This window comes from Festucalex cinctus, chromosome 3 (assembly GCF_051991245.1).
Source record: "Festucalex cinctus isolate MCC-2025b chromosome 3, RoL_Fcin_1.0, whole genome shotgun sequence".
In the NCBI taxonomy this organism is placed as follows: domain Eukaryota; kingdom Metazoa; phylum Chordata; class Actinopteri; order Syngnathiformes; family Syngnathidae; genus Festucalex; species Festucalex cinctus.
In genome coordinates this window covers 3,229,941-3,253,970 of record NC_135413.1, presented here as the reverse complement: position 1 = coordinate 3,253,970, position 24,030 = coordinate 3,229,941, and the positions used below count along the sequence as shown (strand labels likewise).

General features: G+C 43.7%; 1 protein-coding gene across 8 annotated transcripts in view; it reads right to left on the bottom strand.

Annotated features, from left to right (window-relative positions):
* magi2b (membrane associated guanylate kinase, WW and PDZ domain containing 2b) overlaps window positions 1-22,652 on the bottom strand; it is a 738,212-nt gene extending 715,560 nt beyond the window's left edge. For 5 of the 8 annotated variants that reach the window (XM_077515476.1, XM_077515479.1, XM_077515478.1 and 2 more), the window contains exon 1: window positions 22,007-22,652. In XM_077515476.1, coding sequence (XP_077371602.1) covers window positions 22,007-22,304 — 298 coding nt within the window. In that variant the 5' untranslated portion in view covers window positions 22,305-22,652. The remainder of the gene's footprint in view (window positions 1-22,006) is intronic. The other 3 variants (XM_077515477.1, XM_077515480.1, XM_077515487.1) reach the window with 2 other exon arrangements.
* Window positions 22,653-24,030: the final 1,378 nt, after the last annotated feature.

Genomic DNA, 24,030 nt, shown 5'->3' with positions numbered 1-24,030 from the left:
CAAGGAGGTCCTGAACATGAATTCACTACATTATATAATACATTATTATTACCATACTTGACCTATTGTGTGGAAATTTGGGGAAATGCATATAAAACAAATACCAACCCTGTTTTTAAATTGCAAAAAAGAGCCATAAGGATTATTAATCGATCAAAATATACAGAATCAACACATCCACTATTTATTAAATTAAATCCAATGAAATTTTATGACTTGGTTGAGTTTAAAAAAGCACAAATGTACAAAGTATACAACAATCTACTCTGCCACAGTACTCAAAAGTTGTTTGAAATTAGACACTATCCTTATGAGATAAGGGGTACAAGTGTATACAAAAAAAACAAAACAAGAACAAGTATTAAGCAAAGGTGTGTCTCCGTTAAAGGAGTTAATTTGTGGAATAACTTCGGAACTGACCTGAAAAGATGTAATTCACTTGTTGAATTTAAAAAAAAATGTTTAAAAGCAAAGTTGGAAGAGGGTAGTGTGGCCTTTTTATTGCCTTGTTGAGGTCAAGAGAATCGACGCAAACCCGGAGTTTATTCTTACCCGGTTTCTCAGCTACAACGAGTCCATTTACCTATTCTGTGGGCTCGGTGACTTTGGTGATGATTCGGTTTTTCTCCATGCCATCCAACTCCTGCTTCAAACGATCTCGTACCATGAAGGGTATTCTTCGTGGTGGATATACAACTGGCACTGCTGAGGGGTCTACATGTAGGCTGCATTCACCCGGGAACTTTCCTATGCCTTTGAAGACATCTGCAAATTCCTCCATGAGGCTCAGGGGCTCTACTGACATGACCAGCTTGACTAGGTTAAGGTCAAGGCATGCTCGTAGCCCTAAGATCAGAGGAGCTGCTGTGTTCACAATGTCAAATGTGAATGTGTGGTGATTGCCTTTTCTGCTGCATTTGAGCTCACATGTCCCTTTGTTGTCTATTCTTTCTCCACCATAGCCTGGCAACGGACACGTGGCTGGGCTCAATTTGACATGCTTGAAAAGTCTTTTGTAGAGTCAAACAGGAATGACGTTCGCACTAGCTCCAGTGTCAAGTTTGAATCTGATACGGTGTGACTGTGCTCCTACCTTTACGTCTGCATATGCCTGCTCGCTGTTTCCTCCCTCATTTACTTTAGTGATTGAGTCAACAAAAAGCTCATCTGTCACTTGCATCATCTGGTTCCACTGTGTCCACATTGTTTGGCTTGTGTTGCGATGATCGGCAAACCTTAGCGAAGTGGTTCATTTTCTGGCACTTTTTACATTTTCTCCCTTTAGCAGAACACACATCTTTTTCACCGTGTTCCAGTGCACATCGCCCACATGTCTTCGGGTTGTTGCTGCCTTTTTTGATGCTTCTCTGTTGTGTGTGTCTCCATTTTGAGGAAATGGCGTGCGCTTCCATTGGCGTTTGGGAATTTTGGCGGGGGGCCACCATCATCTTTAACTGCTTTTGTGCTATTTCGTATGAGCGTGCAATGTCAATGGCCTTATCCAGTGTGAGGTCCGAGCCTTGGAATACAGTTTCTCCCTCACCTGCGGCGAGTTAATGGCGAACACGATTCTGTCACGCACCATCTCATCACTGTTAGCATAGCCATATTGCTTCATGAGTAGCTTTAGTTCAGTAACAAAATGCTCAAAAGATTCCCCTTCCGCTTGCAATCTTTCATTAAACTTGTATCTTGCAAAAATAGTGTTCGTTTTGGGCAACACATACTCTTCAAATCATCTGTAATAAGTGTCCAGTTTCTTAGCTTCGTCGTTTGTCAATGTCCAAGTATCGAAAACATCGCGGCCTCTTTCACCTACCCACAAAAGTAAGTAGCTGCATTGGGTGGCTTCCTCTTTTCCCTTCAGCGGCCCGGAGAACATGAGCTTAACGTGCTGCATGAATTTCCGCCATGCTTCAGGAAGGTTCGCTGAATCCCAATCCATTTGCGGCATCGGCACTCCCGTTGGATCATCTCTTTTCGCTCTTCTTAGAAGCGTTCGGTCCGGCGAGTCTCTGACACCATGTAATATTCTTTGTTACAAGAAATAAGGACGCTTTGCTGTGCCTTTCAGTTGCCGTTTATTCAGCCATCATGTTCGTCTCTCTCGGGCATGCAGTCTATAAGAACAACAATTCCCAGAATCCCTAGCGCCTCGCGCCTAGACTACGGTAAGAGATGAGGGTCATAACACAGTTTGCATGCTAAATACAACATTGCCATGTGTCGTTTCGTCTTTTGTATGGACCTGATCTGGACTGGACTGTTCTCAGCGTTTTGGCCGTAATATTCCTCGAGGGACAGTGTCGGTGCCCGGCGGTTGCGCCCGTTCGGCGGTATGCCTGCACCAGCACGGTTGCTAATGAGGGAAGGTCTGTGCTATCCCACTGGGCATCTACGGGTCGCTTGTCTTTTTTGCGCCAGGAAAACAGGCAGCATTTTTCACAGCCTCTTTCTGCTTGGTAGGAAAATCTGCGCTGCTGGACAGTCTGCGCTGGTGAGCCGGATTGATGGCGTTTTGGACTAAACTGTTCTCAGCGTTTTGGCCGTGATATTCCTCAAAGGACGATGTTGGTGCTCGACGATTTTGCCTGTTTGCATGCCTGCATCAGCGCGGCTTCTGATGGGGGAATATCTGTGTTATCCAACTGCTCCACTGGACACCTGTGGGTCGCTTGTGTTTTTTACGCAAGGAAAACAGGCAACATTTTTCACAGCTCCTTGATGGATAGCAGTGGAGCTGACGACGCAAACGTCGCCGCCAAGCGTAGTGATGTGCCCGGGACGCGGACGAGATGGAAGTTTGGCGCTTGGAGGAGAGGCAGTTTGGATGAGACTGGAAAATTGGACCATTCTTTTTGTGTGTAAGGTGCTCGTCATGAACGCAGCAGCTGCTTGTTTATGAGCTAGCTTATAAGCAAACTTAGCTTGTAGTAGACGTGTGTGACACTGAGATCATGTCTCTGATCAACTGCTGAAAGGAAACTGATTCTCTCCTCTTTCATCTAACTGCTTCAAACATCAAAGCGCATGTAGGAATGGAAGAATGTTCATTTGTTGTGACTGTATTGTATTGGTGTTAATACTTTATGTTATGTTATGTTATATATTTTATGTTATGTGTGTTTTTCATGTTTCTGTAAAGCGCTTTGTGACAGCTCAGGCTGTTTGAAAGAGCTATATAAATAAACTTGAGTTGAGTTGTTGAGTAATCGAGAGCAGGCGTCCGACGCCGATTAGCGATTTGTTGATTGTGGTCAGCGGTGCATGCAAGCGCCGCTCTGGTCTCCCGTCACACCCGATGGGCCCTCCGGAGGTGATGCTGTATCGACGGGACGGCCACCTCTCCTTCCAGTGAAGGGAACAAGGGGGGCTGGTACCCATAAGCTGAAATGAAGGGGGGCCGATCCGTGGCAGACGAGACGAGTGAGTTGTGGGCATCTCCCACCCATGGTAGGTGAGTGGACCACGCCGTAAGGTGACGATGACAGACACAGCACAGAGCGGCTTCCAAGTCTTGGTTGACCCTCTCTGTCTGTCCATTCGTTTGTGGGTGATAGCCCGAGGAAAGGCTCGCCGTCGCTCCCAAGGCCTAACAAAACTTCATCCACATCCGGGACACAAACTGTGGCCCTCGGTCCTAAACAATGTCCATGGGGATTCCGTGGACCCGGAAAATGTGGCGGGTCAACAATTTTGCAGTCTCAAGGGCGGATGGCAGCCTTGGTAGGGCGACAAAATGAGCCATTTTAGAGAAACAATCCACTACAGTCAGTATTAGTGTGTTGCCTCGGGAAGCCGGGGGGCCAGTAACAAAGTCCAAGGAAATATGTGACCACAGACGTGAAGGGACGGGTAAGGGTCGTAGCAATCCTGTGTGCGCGAACTGAGCAGACACTGATGAACTTGACAATATGTTTCCACATGTTAGGCCACCAAAACTTCTGAGCGATGAGAAAAGGCGTGCGTCTCATCCCGGGATGGCAAGCAACCCGCGAAGCATGTCCCCATTGAAGCATCTTGATGCACAGCTGGTCGGGGACAAACAATCTCCCCTCCGGACCTCCGTCCGGAACTTGGGCCTGGTGGAGGGCTTCTTGGACTCTTCCTTCTTTCTCCCACCGTACCGCTCCCACCACCCGGTCACTTGGAACAATGGCCTCATTGCGAGCGTCCTCCATGGCAGGGTCGTGGATCCTAGAGAATGCATCAGGCTTGGTGTTGGAGGAGCCTTGTCTGTAAGTCACTGTAAAGTTGAACCGGGCGAGGATCAACACCCAACGAGCTTGTCTGGTGTTGAGTCTCTTGGTGGTGCGGCTGTAAGCTAAATTCTTGTGGTCTGTGAAAACTGTAAATTGTTCCTTTGCTCCCTCCAGCCAGTGCGTCCACTCCTGCAGAGCCAGGACGATAGCCAGCAACTCAAGGTTGCCCACGTCATAATTGGCCTCAGCAGAGCTGAGGCGTCGGGAAAAGAAGACGCAGGGGTGAAGCCTCCGGTCGATTTGGAAGCGCTGCGAGAGGACTGCTCCCACTGTCTGAAGTCCGCTGAAGGCATTTGTCAACCGATAGGGAATCTAGTTCCGAGGTCATTGAGCTGAATAACGTTCCTGTCAAGTATCATGATTTGAAGAAGGTGTTCAGCAAGGACCAAGCTCAATCCTTGCCTCTACATCATCCATATGATTGCGAGATAAACCTCATTCCGAATGTGACATTACCAAATTCCCGGGGGGGTGGGGGGGGGAAGTTACTGTCATGTCTGGGTCACGCCAGGGTTAAGTTTGAGTTCATGACCAGTTAAGTTTAGGTTCATGACCGTGAGGTCAAGTGTCTGTTTTTAATTCATATAACAGCATCTAGTTTCAACTGGTTTTAAGCTATGTGACAGCTAGGTGATGTCAGGAGCTACGTATGTGATGTCAATCTTTAGTCCTTTACTTAGTCACAACCAATCAGATCGATTCACTGTCTGTGGTAGTGGTCTGAGAAGTCTGTGTGTTTGTCGGATTATTCCTCCTTTTTCCGCAAGCACCTCCACAGCCCAAGTTAGCTTTGCGTCTAGATGTTATGCGAATAAAGAGTTAAAATCTTATTTGTGTCTGTGTCTTTTGGGATCCAACCCCAGAACATAACAATGTTAGATACTCATCTCAAGGTTTCCTGAGACAAAACTCACCCAAATTATGTGCGCTTAGGGCGCCAGGCTTTAGTTACAGCGGTGACGTTCCTGCGACCCACTTTCCCTCCTTCAATTCTGCTTACTGCTTGCCTAGTGTGTAGACACAATCTGCTCTGCTCCTGCTTTGCTTTGCATTCTTTCAGCTGATAACTGCTTTTTTCCTTTCTTTTTCTGGGATTTTTCCTGGACATTTGCCTCAATGTGGCTGTACTACCTTTTTGTTTGGTAGATACAACCAGCTGGGCGCATTTTTCAACATTTTTTTTTTGAAACTCCACGATAACGTGAGCACGGCCCGCTAATCAGCACGCGACTGCTACTAGCAGCATGGCTGGACGAATGATGCCTTCCATCTCGACCGATGAATACCACAAACTTCTTCAGAAGATGGCAGTGCTGAAGACAAGAATGCACCGCCTTGAAATGTTTGTGGAGGTGAATGGAAAATCGTGGAATGACACCACACTGCCAATGTCTCCAAACGGTGGTCATGAACATGCTAACAAACAGCTAGCTCCATCCACAGATCCTCTGTGGAATGTGCTGGGAGCAAAGCCAAAACTGAGGAGTCATCGCCCAACAGCTGGACCTGAGCGCCAACTAATGCCTAAGGAAACACGTCGGCCTGTGCAAAAGGCTACCTCAACCCCAAGAAATCAGTCTTGGACGTTGGTACCAACAAGAAAAAGGAAACCGTCTCTTGGCTGACGAAGACACAATACTGATATCGAACTGAGAAACAGGTTTGCCGTGCTTTCGCCGAGCCAGCAAGCCTCGGGGGATCACAGCACCACTCAAAGGTATGAAACCGGACCTTCTCAGAAAATGCGTTCAGTTACTGAGACACAAACACTGATAATAGGCGACAAAGCCTTGTTTGGTGTTAAACGTCACAAAAAAAAACCCACAAAAGTTCTGTGTTTTGCAAATGACATGGTGCTGGACATTTCTGAAAAAGTCGACAAGATTGCTACTGACTACCCGACTGTGAGAAAGATTGTGATTCACACAGGAGCATTCGATGTGTTGAAAAAACAGTCAGATACTGAAGCAAGACTTTATTACCCTTCTACACAAGATTATATCCCTAAACGCAGAGGGTTTTCTGAGTGGTCCTCTGCCTACTGTCCGACCAGGTGATGAGCGTTTCAGTCGGATTATATCACTCTCGAGATGGCTGAAAAGCATCTGTGCTTCTTACTCAGTGAACTTTATTGACAATTTTTCTATGTTTTGTGAACGTCGCAATCTTTTCCCACGCAATGGGATTTATCTCAATAAGCAGGGAGTCAGATTACTGACAGCCAACATCTTCCATAGTGTGCGTCACTGGACGCCATGTTCCCAAAACAAAGGACATGAAACACAACAACCGATAAGAAGAGGGTCTGGTGAGGCTGGCTCACTATCTTCCACTCCCTGCCCTTAAGACTGATTTGTCCTCATCTGCCCACACTCCAAACACCAACCATCCAGCTCCCCTGCTCCCGAACGACGCCTGCCAAACACCACCACGACCACCACCACCACCAGTTTCACTACCAGATGCGCCCCTGCGCTGTTCATCGCCCCCAAGCGACGCCTGCCAGACAGTGCCACTACCGGCTTCACTGCCGGATGCACCCTCGCGCTGTACACCGCCCCCGAATGACCCGATGACTGACTCGCCATCGAGTCTCACCAATAGGTTGAACAATCTGGTCAATCTCTCCATACAGCTAAATAAAAGTCTCTCCAGGCAGCTGTCTACTGATGACTGTTCGCCCATGCTCCCCCCAAGATGCCACATTCAGTTATCTACTAATCGTCTGACTCCACCAAGCCTCAGCATACAGCTCCCCACCCGCCGACCTCCATCTTTGGCTATGGAGAATCTCAACTACAGCTCGGTCTGATATGCTTTGGGTCCAGACTACATATACAATATAAAAAATGTGTGTTCCCAGAATAAGTCAGGACCCAAGGAAGCTTGTTGCATTCCTGTGATTACAAGAAATAGAAAGTTGGCAAAAGAAATGAGAAGAAAGTCAGAAGCTACAAACCTAGTCAGTATAGCTTGTCAACCTCTGACTAAACCAGCGTCTCCGATTACCACTGTGAGACTAGCGCTACTAAATATAAGATCACTAGTTAAGAAATCATTGTTGATTCATGACATTATTATGACATATGATCTTGACTTATTTCTCCTCAGTGAAACATGGCTAACAGAAGGTTCCTGCAACACTGTTCTGAATGAGGCAACACCAACAAATTTTAGTTTCATGAACAAATGTCGTAATGGCAAAAAAGGTGGTGTACTGAATGAATTATAACAGAATCACTGAACATGTACAAATACAGTGAAAAATTGTGTAAAGCACCATGAAGCTGAATTTTATTGATATCTCTGCTTCAAAGACAACCAGTAACGTATTTTGCGTTTACCAAAACAAAACAGTCATGTTTTGAAAATGCTACAAAAAACTGCGAGGGTAACATTTTGGGGAGACAGTAAAGAAAGCCAAGACTGGCGACAGCCATGTTGCCATGATGCCATGATGCATTTTCTGTGAACACAAGGTCACGCGCATTATGACGTCACAAATATGCGACACTACCATAGGAGAGGGGGTGGGGTTGAGGAGTTGGGCACATCTTGAGCCACAACCACAATAGATGGACCAACGTGGCGTGTCGATTGTTATCGTCAGATTTCTTTATTATCTGGTTTATCTTTGTGACGTCAAGTTGGTTCATTATTGCCGATAATTATTGCCGGGTCTTTTTACGATCTGTGTTATCTGTTTGATGTCAAATTGGTCGATAATTGCTGATAATTATCGGCCACTGATATCATCGTGCATCCCTGGAATTTATCTATACATAAATATTACCTAGCGTATGTAAAAAATAAAACTTAACGTTCTCCAGTCAGTCTGCAAGTCTGCAGTCTGCAAAGGGCTCGAGGTCTTTTTGGTGCATTTACAATTCATCACCAATGCATCAAAAAGACCTCGACCCCTTTGGGAATACTGTAGGGGGCATGCACTGTACAGGATTTTAAAATAAAAACTTCAAATATATAATCACGAACTAAGGGTGTCGAGTTTAATATATCTCAGTTCAAGTATACAGGTAGTATTTGAAGACATTAAGTAGAGAAAGTGCCGGGACAAGCTATTGTCTCAGTTATAATAATACAATGGAAATACATTCAGGAGAGAAAGTCACAGTCCAAACGTGTAGGGTTCAAATCTTGACATGAAAATTGTGACTTCAATGTGTTCAGTTTTCATGACAATTAGCAACAGGAGATGAGCTAGCTAGCACCGGATTACGAGCTATGATTGTACAATAAATCTTACCTTCATACTAAAACGGCTTTCTTTCTGCCCACTTTGAAGTCTCTGCAATTCTGGCCCTTGTGCATATTAATGAGAAATATGTGACCACTTTTGAGATCAACCCACTGTCGTTCACTGAACCAATGTGGTTGAGCTTCAGCCCGCCCCCTTCTCTACACGTACAAATCACGGAGCTCTACGAGTATGAATCTTTTTGCGCCATCTGTAGTGAGAAATTTGGTGCAAAAGTCATGTGACTGGAAAGCAGCAGAAAAACCACTTATGACACCTAGTGGCGACTTCTTTGACCACAAGTTGCCATTTCTACAGGTACAAATCATGATCTTTACAGATACAAATTTACACTTCTTTCTACAGTGCATTTTTTTAACGTACATTTTTTTTTTTTTTTTTACATACATTTTTTAACATACAATATTTTTTACAGTACCACATTTTTTACAGGTACAAATCACGACTTTTACTTTTTTTCTATAGGTATTTTATTTTATTTTTTTTACTTTACATTACTTTTGCACCATTTGCTAGGGGTGTGCCAAAAAATTGATTCATAAAAGAATCGAGATTCTCATTTATGAATCGAATCGAATATCCAAAAATCGATTTTATTTAAATTAGAAATGAAGAAGAAGGTGAAAAGGCAGTTGTAGCCCACATGCTGTTTTGTGGAAAAAAGGCACTTACAATACAAAATTAATAAATGTTTAAACAAAAAAAACAAAAAAAGACACTTTAATGTCTCTATAGGCGCTTTCACACCGCAGGAACTTATGAAGGAACTTCCCTATGTTCCGGGGGAGTTTGTCCAAAGTTTGCGTTCACACACAAAACCAGTTCCGGGTCTGGGGGGGTCGAAACGGTACTACCTAAGTTCCTAGGCCTGAGGAGGGTATTTGGGTGTACCCTGAACTACACAAGGTGGGGGCGTGTTGTCTAGTGTGTTATGATTGGTTGACTGGGTGAGGAGGTGTGTCGTTTTGGTTAGATGATTTTTTTTTCCCGCGGTAAAGCCGCCATTTCTTCTTTACTATACTCTATCGGGCGCTACGACTTTTTCTTCAAACATTTCGGCAATGGAAGGATTAAAAAACCGAGAGGTGGACGGACAAGGAAGTACAGGCTCTCCTGAGCAAACATGGGACGAGGAGACCCAACGGCACTTCGAAAGTCCAACAAGAAACGATAATAACCGCGAAGCTAGCAGAGTTAACATTACACACACAAAAGCAGGTGAGGGAAAAACTAAAGAAACTCCAACAGGACTAAAGGAAACTCAAGGACCACAACAACCACAGTGGAAATGACCGCAAAATTAATAAATGTATGAAAGACTGGACGACATTCTCGGCCACCGGATGGGTTGTACCACCAATAGTACAAAGGAGGACTCTGCAATCACCATGCTGGAAGCAATGTGCAAGGACACGGCAGTGTGCGAGGATTCATTGCCAACAGCCTTGCTAACACACGAAGGTAAGACAGAATTGCCTCATGCACATCTTTGTATATAAATTTATTTAGGTCGATGCTTGGTCGCAACGTGGCTTTTACTCCGCGCTAGCATTAAACTGTTAGCGTAGCATGTTAGCTTAAGCTTGGCAAAGTCACGCATCCAGGGCAATTCCGAGCCCATGTAATGTGAAATCATTCCTAAATCAATTAACCTAGTAAACGAAAAGTAATGTAGGCAGCTAACGCCGAAATAGCCCTGCTTTCAGTGACGAAATTGAAAAGCTTCGTGAAAAGGACGTGTGGAAGCTAGGCATACTATTCACTGTTAAAAGCAAAACAACCACTTCGTTTTTTTTTGTGTTTTTTTTTCCTTAATACAAAGCTCTGCATTCAACGTAACTAAAACGTTTTAACTTGTTAGCCTCATCACCTAACAACTCATAAAAAAAACAAAAAAAAAACAACAACAACTCATAAACAGGTCTAGGGAAACTGAAAAATAATGTTATGTACTGTGACTTACAGCTGGACCTTCTCTGTGCTCTCCTTTACGTTATGATGCCTCCCTGAACAGTCCTGGTATGTTTCATTTCATTTTATATAACTTCAAAAGCTTCATTTAAAACTTTTAAAGCAACACCCCACTCACAATTAATTTTGCTTCGTTGAATAAGGCAGTGTGTTTGTTTGTTTATTGGACATTATAAACAAATGAGTAGCAGTTAACATTTTAAAAGAAAGAAGAAACTTATTGCAATCATTCATAATCGTTTACATGTTCAAAGGAGTAGAAAGAAGTTAAAAACTTGTCTAGTCCTACCCATTCTTTATATCTACTGACTCATTTCATTAAAAAAAAAAAAAAAAAAGTACATTACTGGAATGTATTAATTTACTACACATTTTCTTTTACTGGAATGTACTAAAAGAAAAATGTGTAATCCTGCTTGTGTAAACAATTGCACCTTAACACATGCGTGCATTTGTCATTAACGTATGTACATGAAATTCATAGGCATACACAATAATAAATGCTCATACTCACATATACAATTTTCATTTCACTCATAATGGTGCATTGATAAAGGGAAAAAAAAAAAAAAAAGTTACATTCCTGCAATTTTACTAGTGTGTATTGCCTAAAAAAGCTTCAAGTGCATGCCGCCATATTTGGCAATGTAGTGTGGCATATTCTGTTCTGTAACTATGAAAAATGAAAGTACATTAACGTGAGTGCCGTGTTTTACCCCTACCTAAATCATTGTACTGTACTCTTACTCATTGCACGAATCTGTTGAAACCGTTTAAGTCGATGCGTTAGGAAGGTACAAGCGAGGATGGTCCGTCCACAAGCAGAAACTGCGCCACTCGAACAGAGTTTCCTGCCCCTTTGTCAAGTTCCAATAAGTTCAAAGTCATGTAACTGGAAGCTCATCAAATGTATTTACTGTCACTCATTGTACATTTACATCCCTATAGGTTAGCGGACATGGGACCGAGACCACCTATTTTTGGAATACCTGCACCAATTTGATGAAAAGAAGGGGGAGTCCACGAGTGCAATGTTCTTAGAAGAAATGCAGTTGCACAAGGAGGACCTTGAACTCAGACGCGAGCAGCACAAGGAGGAAGTTGACCTCAGAAGCGAGGAGCGCAAGGAAGATCAACACGTGGCACATGAGCTGTTTGAACAAAGGCACGACAGAGAGTTCCAAATGGGCTTCCTGGCAGTCCAAAACAGACTTGTGGACACAAATAAGCCAAATGCAAGTAAGTAATAAATGCTTTTGTTTTCATATCACTTTTGTGGTTCTGGGTTTTTTTCCACACGAATAAAAACTTATGCTCAATGAATTCTTTTTAATGTTTTTATTTTTGACAAACAGTAATGCAAACATAATTTCAGCGTCCCACCATTCAGAGGTTCTGATGTTCTTCCACTCCCTGCGCGGAACACACCCAGATTGGTAGAAGTGGCAAATCTGAAACAGAAACACAACAAATTAATAAATGTTAATATCTACATTAATTACTTTTGTGCAACAGCCTTGTGATTTACATGACAGAATACCTTAAAATAGCGGAATATGCACCAATTTATGGCCCTATGATAAACCACTGGCTTGAGGTGGCAATCTGACACTTCCAAAATCAGCACTTTTCCCAAAGTCCCGGCACCTTTGTTCTAACATTCGTGCATCGTCAAAGAAAGCAAGCCATTTCAACACTTTGGATCGGTCAATCATGTGTTTAACAGGAAAAAAAAAAAAAAAAAAAACATGCGGACAGACTAACAATACGTCCAGGTCCAACGGTATTATGAAATACGCAGCGTACATGTAGCGTGAACAGCAACTCGCCATCAAGCCCTATTTTGCCGTGAATTGCACGAGAACTAGGCAGGAAACACCAGTTTCCAGCGATTGCCCTTTTCATGGCAGAAAGTACGACAAAATATCCACAAACGACCGACGCGCGGGGACACGCAAGTAGACGTGCAACTGAACGCGCCAGTCATACGTTGTGTTTAAGGCACTAATACACTCTGTAACTTCATTTTTTTTTTCGTGTTCTCCACCTTGCAAGGGGAGCTCCGTTACATGTTACAGCTTAATTCCGATGTGAAATAAATTTCGTATAATTGTGTTTAAACCTTACCAGTGCACGTCTTCGTGCTTGCAGGTTTGACTGTCTTTCCAAGTGAGCAAGTCCTGCCCATTTCTCATCTTGATGTGGTAATACGGCGGGTCCCAATGGTTCTCATCAACCTTTCCCGTGAAGTTCTAATTGCTGCAAACACAACTCTGTACAACATGACAAGGAAAACGAAAAGATGATATGCCTTGTATCATAACAAATGGCGATGGAGGGTCAAAGGTCGCGTTTTTCAACGTCACACTGGTTGTTTGTCATTCAGTTTTACCGGTACCGCCACTTGCTGGACAGGCGGGGTAGTGCTGTTTTTTTTCCTCCCCTGACATACGTCATCAGTCTCATTTGAATAAACTACCCTGCCTGCTTTCATGCCGTGTGAACGCAAACTCGTGGGCCGCTCACAAGTTCTTCGGACCCGGAACTGACTCGACCATGAACTCAAAGTTCCTGGGCTTTTTGGTGTGAAAGCGCCTTATTTGTCATTTTGTTTTCCAAAGCAGGCTGGAGTAGATCATGACAATGTTGTGCATATAAATTGAAGCAGAAATCACTTGTCAATCAAATAATGTTGAATCGAAAATCGTTTGAATCGAGAATCGAAAATCGATTCTGAATCGAATCGTAGACCCAAAAATCGTAATCGTATCGAATCGTGAGACAGTCAAAGATTCCCAGCCCAAATATTTACCTCCATAAGCGCTGTCACGAGTCTGTGTGCACTCGTCCACTCGCAATAGCTTTCAGGTCGCCATCCGGGCGAATGGTTCTGTAATCTGAGTTCACCCGATGTGGTTTTTAGTTGCCATTGGCGATCTGGCGAACGCTAAAGTTCAGCCCTGACTTTATAGTATTTGCTGGTAAAAAAAAAAAAAAAAAAATATATATATATATATATATATATATATATATATATTAGGGGTGTTAAAAAAAATCGATTCGGCGATATATCGCGATACTACATCGCGCGATTCTCGAATCGATTCAATAATAGGCAAAATCGATTTTTTTTTTTATTTTTTATTTTTTTTATTTTTTTTTTTAGGATTCACACCTTAAGCATGGAAGAATGTTATATGAACGGAACATTAAGCCTTAATATTTTATTTTAATGCTGTTTAAACATGAAACAGATTACAACCTCTATAAGTCTGAAATTTCAGATAAATAAATAATACATTTTCATATAAATCTTACACTCTACAAGCTTACTGATTAGTATTTTCTAAATTTGAATGAAAAAAATCGCAACAATCGACTTATAAATTCGTATCGGGATTAATCGGTATCGAATCGAATCGTGACCTGTGAATCGTGATACGAATCGAATCGTCAGGTACGAGGCAATTCACACCCCTAATATATATATATATATTCCGGTCGGCGGTTGCAGGACGGGAGTGCATATTTAAATTAGTGGTGCAACGGATCATCTGATGAAGCAGTGATGCATTCGGATCAAGCGCAAGCTAGCTGCCATGCCACCACGCGCCGCAAAATAAAAGCCTACCAAATCAATGCCTTAGTTGGCTTGTATTTGAAGTTGACCCTTGCAGCGCATGGTGGCTAGCTTGTCTCGTCCTCTCTCAATGACCAACATCAACACACTACCACCGTGAAATCATAAATTAAGGACGCAAAGAAACTGCTAGTTAATCACGTTCATTGTATGATAGGACACAAGTCTCCGGCGTTAGCAGCTAGCCTCTAAATAGTGATGTGTCGGTCATGAACGAATCGAGTCTTTTGAACGGCTCTTCAACCTGAATGATGGGAACCGAGTCTTTATCTTGAGCCGTTCATCCCCCTACAAACCCCCATGAATGTTATATATTAGACTATTCCATATGCCATTCTTTGAAAATGGCAATGCTATTTTAAAAAAAAAATGCTAAAAAAAACAAACAAAAAACAAACAAACATAAAAGAGTCAATCATTTGAATGATTCTTTTACATGAACGGCTCCCCCGAAAGAGCCAAAAGTCCCATCACTACCTCTAATAGGAGTGTAAACATTGACGTGTCTTGCGAGACACGAGATGCAGTCGGACATTTGAAAGGCACACAGAAAAAAATTCCACCCATGCATTCAAGGGTAAAATTGTAAATATCTAAACAATGTGTGCTTACTATCAATCTATAAAAGCTTACATATATCAAAAGAAATGATGGGAGTGAAATCACGTAGCTCTTTTACTTAATTACAATCAATGGTATGTCTAGTCGGTTACGTTTACAATTCTCGCGGCTGGTATGTAAATGAATCAAAAATGAAAAATCATATATAATTCTTATGACATTAAAGCTACTCTATGTAGGATTTCCCAAAAAATATCTTAACAATAGCCTTTTCATTTGACCATTTATGACTGAAACATATTCTAATTAGTAGGGGTGTTAAAAAAAAATCGATTCGGCGATATATCGCGATACTACATCGCGCGATTCTCGAATCGATTCAATAATCGGCAGAATCGATTTATTTATTTTTTTTTGATTTATTTATTTTTTTTTGATTTATTTTTTTTTTTTTTAGTATTCACACCTTGAGCATGGAAGAATGTTATATGAACGGAACATTAAGCCTTAATATTTTATTTTAATGCTGTTCAAACATGAAACAGATTACAACCTCTATAAGTCTGAAATTTCAGATGAATAAATAATACATTTTCATATAAATCTTACACTCTACAAGCTTACTGATTAGTATTTTCTAAATTTTAATGAAAAAAATCGCAACAATCGACTTATAAATTCGTATCGGGATTAATCGGTATCGAATCGAATCGTGACCTGTGAATCGTGATACGAATCGAATCGTCAGGTACTAGGCAATTCACACCCCTACTAATTAGTAGATCAACATCTTTGCTATTCACAATGGGTACTCCTACAAGCCTCTGGCCAATATTATTTAGGAAGCGTCCGGTCCGAATCCTTCGAATTTCCCGCCCTCTGTCTGCGGGATGTGACGTTATTCGCGTCACATCATCGTCAGTTGTTTCCTGTCACGCGAAGACGGAACTAGTACAGATTTTCGCTGCCCCAGACACCCGCTGTTACTCCGCAGAAGGCTGCTCAAAAAAAAAAAAAGGAAAACAATGTCAAGTGCCACGAAAAAAAAAAAATCTAAACTTGATAGTGACCGACGTCGGGCAAGACCGAGGGTGAACATTAGTTTGACATTTCAGCGGTGGAGAGAGTTGAGATCGGACTTGGATTAGAAAAGTGATTCACAGCTGGCTTTCTTTCTACTCGAAAAGGTAAGAAGCGAGTATCTTGACATTGAGAAGAAAATGTGTTGTTTTCAAATAGCAGTAACCTCAAGATCGATCACTTCGCGGTCGTAACTATTGGGGTGAAAGTGAGGTGGACGGCAACATTTAGCGTGAAAGGGGCGGCAAAGTTGAATGTAATAGAACAGAATGACTTTATGAAGAACAGACGTTCCGTTCCGCGGCGTTTCAATCAGGCTAAATGTCGCCTTATTTTCCTCCGTGAAAACAGCCTATTGTAGCTACATTATGCTAACGGAATGTGAACGGTACTACTGAATGGCGATAACATTCACGGCCATATCACACTAAGTAGTAAATGAGTCTATATGTTTTTCACAATCGTCAATTTCCAGAAATGACAGCCCACCTTTCGGCTCATGCACAATGACGCTAGCCTGGGGGCGACATACACTAATAATGACTAGAATCGGGTTGACGTCCGTCGAGCGGGGTGACTACAATATGTACCTGCATATTAACATCGGAATGAGGTCCAATTAATTGACGTAATTTGCACATCGTTTTGGAGTACAGCACAGGACTGGACTTCGACCGACTAAAGCAATATGATCTGCACGTCCCGTGGACATCAATTGTTTAGTGGGGATCGAGAGTCTCATTCCGTGAAGTGGCCAGCTTTGTATAACATTATAAAACTTCTTACCTCTGAAAACATAGTTTAATTGGATATGAAGAGTCCAGTCTTCAGTATTGAGGTCGTGCACGTACGAGTGCGCGCAGCGTGTACGAGCGTGCAGTTTGTTTTCGGCCACAGGTGGCAGTAGAGATTTGAAATTTTAAATCTTACATAGAGCTGCTTTAACCACAAAAAAACTGATTGACTTTACATTAGTCCCCTTTAAACATGCAAACACTGAACAAGAATAATCTTCAGTCTTTTTTTCCTGGCTCAAATTGAGGGAGAGGTGGTACCAGAGGTGTTGTTCGACTGACATCGAGCCATTAATATTCCCGATTCGTGGCCCTGGGAAGGGAGTGTGCACAGTGGTCGGCGACATACGATTCATATTTAGCCACTGGGGCTGATGGCCACTGGTCAGAAAGTAGACTGGGCTGGGCATTTGGGAAATTCATTAAATTCCTGATGGCCAGTCAGGTGTCTGGTCGTCTCTTTCATTATCCATCTACTGTATGCTGTATGAACTAGTATAGCGCTGTGGGTTGCAGTCCCTTTTAGGGCTGCAGTTATCGAATATTTAGGTATTCAAATATAGAGAAAATTCTACTCAATAATTATGAATACAGAAGACATGAGTATACTGTATTTCCACTTAATGATCGACCAACTTTCATATCTAGAGATTCAATTTTCTTTTCTTTTACTTAAATTCAAATTGTGCTTAACAGCACATTATTATCCTCTCTAGAAACATTAGTGAGACAAATCTCTCCCCATAGATTCTGGAATTACCTTTCTGGTAAATATTAGGCAACCTCCCTCTCTATCCAATTTTAAAACATCTCTTACAACACATCTTTGTTCTTTGGTACGACGGCGTATTACGACCACGTATAAACGTGTATTTTTTAGAGGGCGGGGGGACTATGCCGAGAAACAAAAACTCATAAATTTGCGAGTTTATAAAGTGGCAAATTTGCGAGTTTATAAAGTGGCAAATTTGCGACTTTCTAAAGTGGCAAATTTGTGAGTTTATAAAGTGGCCGATTTGTGAGTTTATAAAGTGGCCGATTTGTGAGTTTATAAACTTCAGAGAAATGCACGTAGCGAGCGTAGCTATAATCTAATCATTTGAGAATTCATTGATGGTATATGGGACTGTTTATAAATAACTTTAATATATTGTTTTAAAACTGTTTAATGAAAAGACAGGCTGGAGACGAGGGCTGAACAATTAATTGTATTTGCAGTTAAACCGCGGTTTGACAAGACGCGATTTAAAAAGCTCATTGAAACTGAGAGAAGAAAAAGGAGGTAGCAGGAACGTCATCACCGCTGTAACTAAAGCCTAACGCCGTCAGTGCACATGTAATTTTGGTGAGTTTTTTTTGTCTCACGAGACCTTGAGACGAGTGTCTAACTTGTTTATTCTGTCTGAGTTAGGTTTTAAAACATTTCACTGTTGTGAGATGACTTTTAGGCTGAAGTAGTGTCGCGCGTTTTGTAAACTTAGTATTGTACATGCAAGTGCGTAGCAGGCGGCGGCGAATGATAAATTTGAGTTGTCCTATATTTATTTTGAGGCTAAATAGGTGTGGAGGTGGCCATATGTTGTGTCGTTCGATTTCATGAATGAAGATTAGGACGGACGAAATTATTGGTTGTCATTACTCACCGTTTAGATGCCGACGTCGTAGCCTCTTTTAATGTACATGTATTGTAGCGTTGGTGAATTGAGCAGGCCAAGCAGTGAACAAACAACTCTTTAATGACAATTTGCATCTAACTGTCGGCCGCAACCACGCCAGAGCACCAGTGTTGCGTTCTTTAGAACGAATCTTTTCAGTGAACGTGAGTGAACGGGTCACTTCTTAATTTTGATTTTGACTAAGGGTGGGACAAAAAAACGATTCGACCGAACCATCGTTCCTCAAGGGGAGCTAAACGACCGTATCGGTAGCCAACTCGTCAACCGGCACGTCACGGGATAGGGTGCGTGCGCACGCGTGTGCGTCACAACAAATGACAGCATGCAACTGAAGACAGTAGCAGGAGCCCATGGCTATCGAGTCCTCTCGGTGCACTTGTATGTCCCGGAGGTGGTACTGCTCGCGAGCCAAAAGAATAACTTCCGTGACGATCCAATGCAATGGATCCAAACTACACAGGGATGTCCCACAGCCAACACACCAGCTAAGCTAAATGCATACTACAAGCATCTCATGTCTCAGTTTCGCAGTTTGTGGCTCCCAGTCAATGTACACAACTAGCATGAGCAGCAGATAGAAGAACTGAGACGTGGCCGCAATTATGTCATCAAACTCAAAATGAACGACAGCACCCCCCCCCCACCCCTCCCAAAAAAAAAGAAAAAAACATGGACAGTACATTAACCAAAAATGAATGTGATGGCAAAAGAAAACACAAAGGAGGCAAAGAAGGAGGCAGAGGCGACGCAAGCCGCAGCCCCTGGCCACTTCCCCTGTGCCGCTGCCACCGCAGCCCCTGGCCGCTTCACCTCTACGGCGGCCTCAGCCTCTTGTCCCCGTCCCGACTCCACGTCGGCCTCAGCCTCAAGTCCCCGACTCTGCTCCAGCGACACATGGAATGCGGCCACCACCTCCAGCTCCTCTTCCGGCGGCGCACGCCGTGTGGCCACCACCTCCAGCTCCTTGTCCGGCGGTGCACGACCTGAGGCCGCCACCTCCTGCTCCTCGTCCGGCGGCGCAAGCCCTGCGGCCGCCACCTCCTCGTCCGGCAGCACAAGCCCTGCGGCCGCCACCTCCTCGTCCAGCGGCGCACCTGCAACCGCCACCTTCTCGTCCGGCAGTGCAAGCTCTGCAGCCACCTCCTCGTCTGGCGGCACACACCCTGCAGTCTGCCACCTCCTTGTCCGGTGGCGCACGCCCAGCATCCGCCTTCTCCAGCCCCAGTTCCGGCGGCGAACGCCCAGCGGCCGCCTTCCCCAGCCCCAGTTCCGGCGGCGCCCGGCCAGCGGCCGCCTTCCCCAGCCCCAGTTCTGGCGGCGCCCGGCCAGCGGCCGCCTTCTCCGGCCCCAGTTCCAACGGCACCCGGCCAGCAGCCGCCTTCTCCAGCTTCTACCCTGGTGGCGCACGACCTGATGCCGCCGCCTCTGCTCCTCGTCGGGCGTCGCGGACACCCTCCTGAATGGCCACGCCTGGCCCTCCTCGTCGGGCGTTGCGGACGCCCTCCTGATGGCCCCGCCGGGGCCTCCTCGTCGGGCGTCGTGGACGCCCTCCTGAACGGCCCCGACGGGACTCTCTCGTCTGGCGTCATGGACTCCCTCCTGAACAGCCCTAGTTTGGGACGAATGGGTGGGCCATGTTCCCACCTCCGTGCCCCCTTCCGCCCGCCCCATTTTTTTAACTTTGCCTGGTTTTTTGTTGGGACGTCTGGTAGCCGTCCCTTGAGGGAAGGGTACTTTATGGTTTGGGTTTTGGTTGCTTTTGTTAGGGTTTTGAGTTTGTCATGTTTTTGTTTCTGCTTTCTGGTTTGTCTCCCCTGGTCTCGTTATTGTTAACCTTGTCCACCTGCGTGTGTCTTCCCTTCCCAGTGTATCTACTAGGGCTGGGAATCTTTGACTGTCTCACGATTCGATTCGATTACAATTTTTGGGTCTACGATTCGATTCAGAATCGATTTTCGATTCAAACGATTTTCGATTCAAAATTATTTGATTGACAAATGATTTCTGCTTCAATTTACAGATATGCACAACATTGTCATGATCTACTTTTTTTTTTTTTTTACATTTATAAATTTCTTATTGTAAGTGCCTTTTTCCACAAAAACAGCATGTGGACTACAACTGCCTTTTCTCCTTCTTCTTCATTTCTAATTTAAATAAAATCGATATTTGGATATTAATATCGATTCGATTCGATTAACAAATGTGAATCTCGATTCTTTTATGAATCGATTTTTTGGCACACCCCAAGTATCTACCAATCAGCTTCCCCTGCCACGTGTCTTGCCCAGCTGTGTCTAGTCATTGTCAATTTGTTTATTTAGTCACCTGTTTTTCGTTCAGTTCTTGATGGTTCATTGTTGTTGTTGTTGTTGAGTTTCCCTGTAGTCGTGCCTATGGTTTTTGTTTAAGAGTTTCCCCAATGTTTTGTATGAGTCTTTCTGCATAATTCCTTTTTTGCCAGCTCCTTGTTTTTGGTTCAATAAATCCTTTTGACTGCACCTCTGCCTCCACATCCTGTTTACCCTGCACCTGGGTCCACCATCACACCTCGGAACCTAACAGTATTTTGTATTATTAAATTATGTATGTATGTATGTATGTATGTATGTATGTATGTAATTCTGTAAACATTTATGTTAACAGAATTATCATTTACACATGCATGCATTTTGGTATTTTTGAAGTACAAGTATGACTTTTTTCCTCAGCATATTACCCCCGCCATCTAAAGAAAAAATATTTATACGTGACCCTAATATGCCATCTTACCTTAGTGTATGACTCAGCATGACACTCAGCACTGTTTCAGTGTTTTGCGGTGCCTGCTGTATTTTGTGTTATTGATTTATATTTATTTTATTTAGTACCGACTTGTGTTTATTGTATTTACTTATTCACTTACCAAAATATGATACTTATTAATTTATTTGTGAAATTTTGTTTTACCTGTCTTTATTCCACCACTGATTTACGTATCAAGGAAACACTGTACTGTATTCTACATTACACACACACACATGATTTTTTTTTTACATACTTAGCTTTTCTTCCACATTCAAACCATTCAAACTTCAAATGGAAATGCTTATTCAGGACAGCTTGGGAACCCATCAAAACCATCCTTCAATTCATTTGTACACCCATCTGTCTATCCATGCATCAATTTGATCGACACATCAATCTATCCATACATCCATCTATCACCCATCAATCCACCATTCATCTATCCATGCACCTATCTGTCTATCTAGTGTTTGTGTGTTCAATTTGAGATTTCGCTCCTTCAAGCCACATTAACTTCAGCAGCAGCAATCAATAAGAGTCGGGCCCCTCGCTAATTAGACAGCTTTATGTTTGCAACAAGTCTGTAATGGCAGCCATGTGTCTGTCAGTCTGTTTGCAACAGACGTCGGTCACTGTCTCCTCCAGCAAGTCACCAACACACCGGAGACGGGCACGCCCCCTCCGGACCTCCACAACCGCGGTTACTACTACTACTGGTTCCGGTTCTGGAGCTCCACTCAAAACAGGCCCAGCTAGCATCGGTTTGCACTTTGTCAAATCCAGCAGACCCACAGCAGCCAAAAAAACACTCATTTCTGTTCTCTTGATTGTCACACGGCACAATAATCGATTAAAAGTGTGCAGTTGACGTAAATCACGTAGTTCCACACAAACACACACGCACGCACACGTCAGCAAACCACGTAAATACGTCGCGGCTGCGGCTAGCTCACGCTCACCTTGTTTGACACATTTGAAGCGGACCGGGTCCTTGCAGTGCTTGATGACGGCCAGCACGTCTCGGCTGGTGAGGCCGGCGACGGGCATGTCGTTGACCTCCAGTAGCAGCTCATCCTCGGCCAGCTTGCCGCTCTGGACGAGCCCCTTCCCCGCCTTCACCTCGCCCAAGTAGGGGAACTGGCCGAGCTCGGCGCCCCCCTTCAGCTCGAAGCCCAGCTCGCCGTCCTTGCCGCGACTGATGACCGCTTCGTGGACTTTGTTGGTCCAGTGGTTCTTCTTCTTGAGGCTTTTCGACATCGTTGCAAGGGGCGACTCGGCTCACCGCTGGCTGGCCACTATCAGCACCACCACCGCCTCATGCCCGCCTCAGTGCGACTCGCCGCAGCTGAGCGACATCACCTACTCACGCCGGGAGCTGTGTCCGTTTTGCGAGGCGCCAAATCGGTCGATAGGCTGTGGCACGTCGAGGTGCTTGTTACGGTAGGGGGGGATGATTCTACGGTCCAGATACACAGACCCAGCAGACAAACAACGGGCCGTAACCCGGATGTGAAATCCGAAGGTGGGGAGAGATGAATGGTTCTGGTTCGGTCGTTGGAAGAGGAGGGGAGGGGACACAACATTCCCACTACTCGGCTAGCCAGGGGCGCCGCTCCATCACCCGGCCCCCTTCCCGTTGGGGAGGGAGGAGGCCGTCAACGCACAACACACAACAAACTGCACTCAAATGTGAAACTTATTTTCTCATTATTTTTATGAAAATAACAATAGTTATTATTAATTTAAGCATAAAAACGCTACTCGGTACACACAAAAAAAATCTGATTAATGGTTGTCAAAGTGTGAGTACTGTATTTTATTTGGGAAAGCCTTTATTTCATTAGTATTATTAGTAGTAAGCAAAACCATCGAAGGATCATGATGACAATGTCATTGTAGATAAAATTTTGTTTTATCACAGTTTTTTGATACTATTACGAAGAATAAATTAATAATTTTGATTTTGGGATTTATTGAAAGATAAAATTAATGAATTTAAAAGAAAAAAACGTAACAATCATAATGACCCCAATTTTACCGACAGGCTTCAATCTGACATTAATCGACAACTGTGACAACCCCTATGGGGAGACAGGCCGTGAATGGCCAAACATAAACAATTACAAGATATTAAACAGATATGGATCACTCCGGAACTGGAGGACATTTGGGCTTCACAATTCTTCAAAAATAAACCCTTGTATGATTTTCTGCTACATATTCATCAATAATTGGCAGTAAAATATCAAAAGCTCAGTGACCTAGTGGCCGAGTGTCCACCCTGAGACCGGGAGGTCGTGGGTTCAATCCCCAGCTGGGTCATACCAAAGACTATAAAAATGAGACCCATTTGTCTCCCTGCTTGACACTCAGCATTATGGGTAGGAATTGGGGGGTTAGATCACCAAATGATCCCTGAGCGCAAGCCCCTGCTGCTGCTCACCGCTCCCTTGGTAGATGGGTCAAATGTGTAGTATTTTGCATATATCACATGTCCACTTGTGATGACGTATACAAGATGCGCCACTGTAGACACGATGAAATGATGAGGAATAAAGTTGGCACGTTCACGCCAGTGTGAGATCAAGCAAGAGCTCGTCTTTAATATATCCCGAAATATTACACGGTGCCATGTCTGGGGTCACGCCAGGGTTACGTTTGAGTTCATGACCTGTTAAGTTGGGTTCATGACTGTGAGGTCAAGTGTCTGTTTTGAACTGATGTAACCATCATCTGGTTTCAACCTGTTAAGTTGGGTTCATGACTGTGAGGTCAAGTGTCTGTTTTGAACTGATGTAACCATCATCTGGTTTCAACTGGAAAAACGCTATATGATGTTATGTGATGTGAGGACCTATGTGATGTCAATCTTGAATCCTTTAGGTGATGTCTGGACCTATGTGATGTCAATCTTTAATCCTTTACTTCAGGGGTATCCAAACTACAGCCCGGAGGCCATTTGCAGCCAGCCGTCCAATTTTCA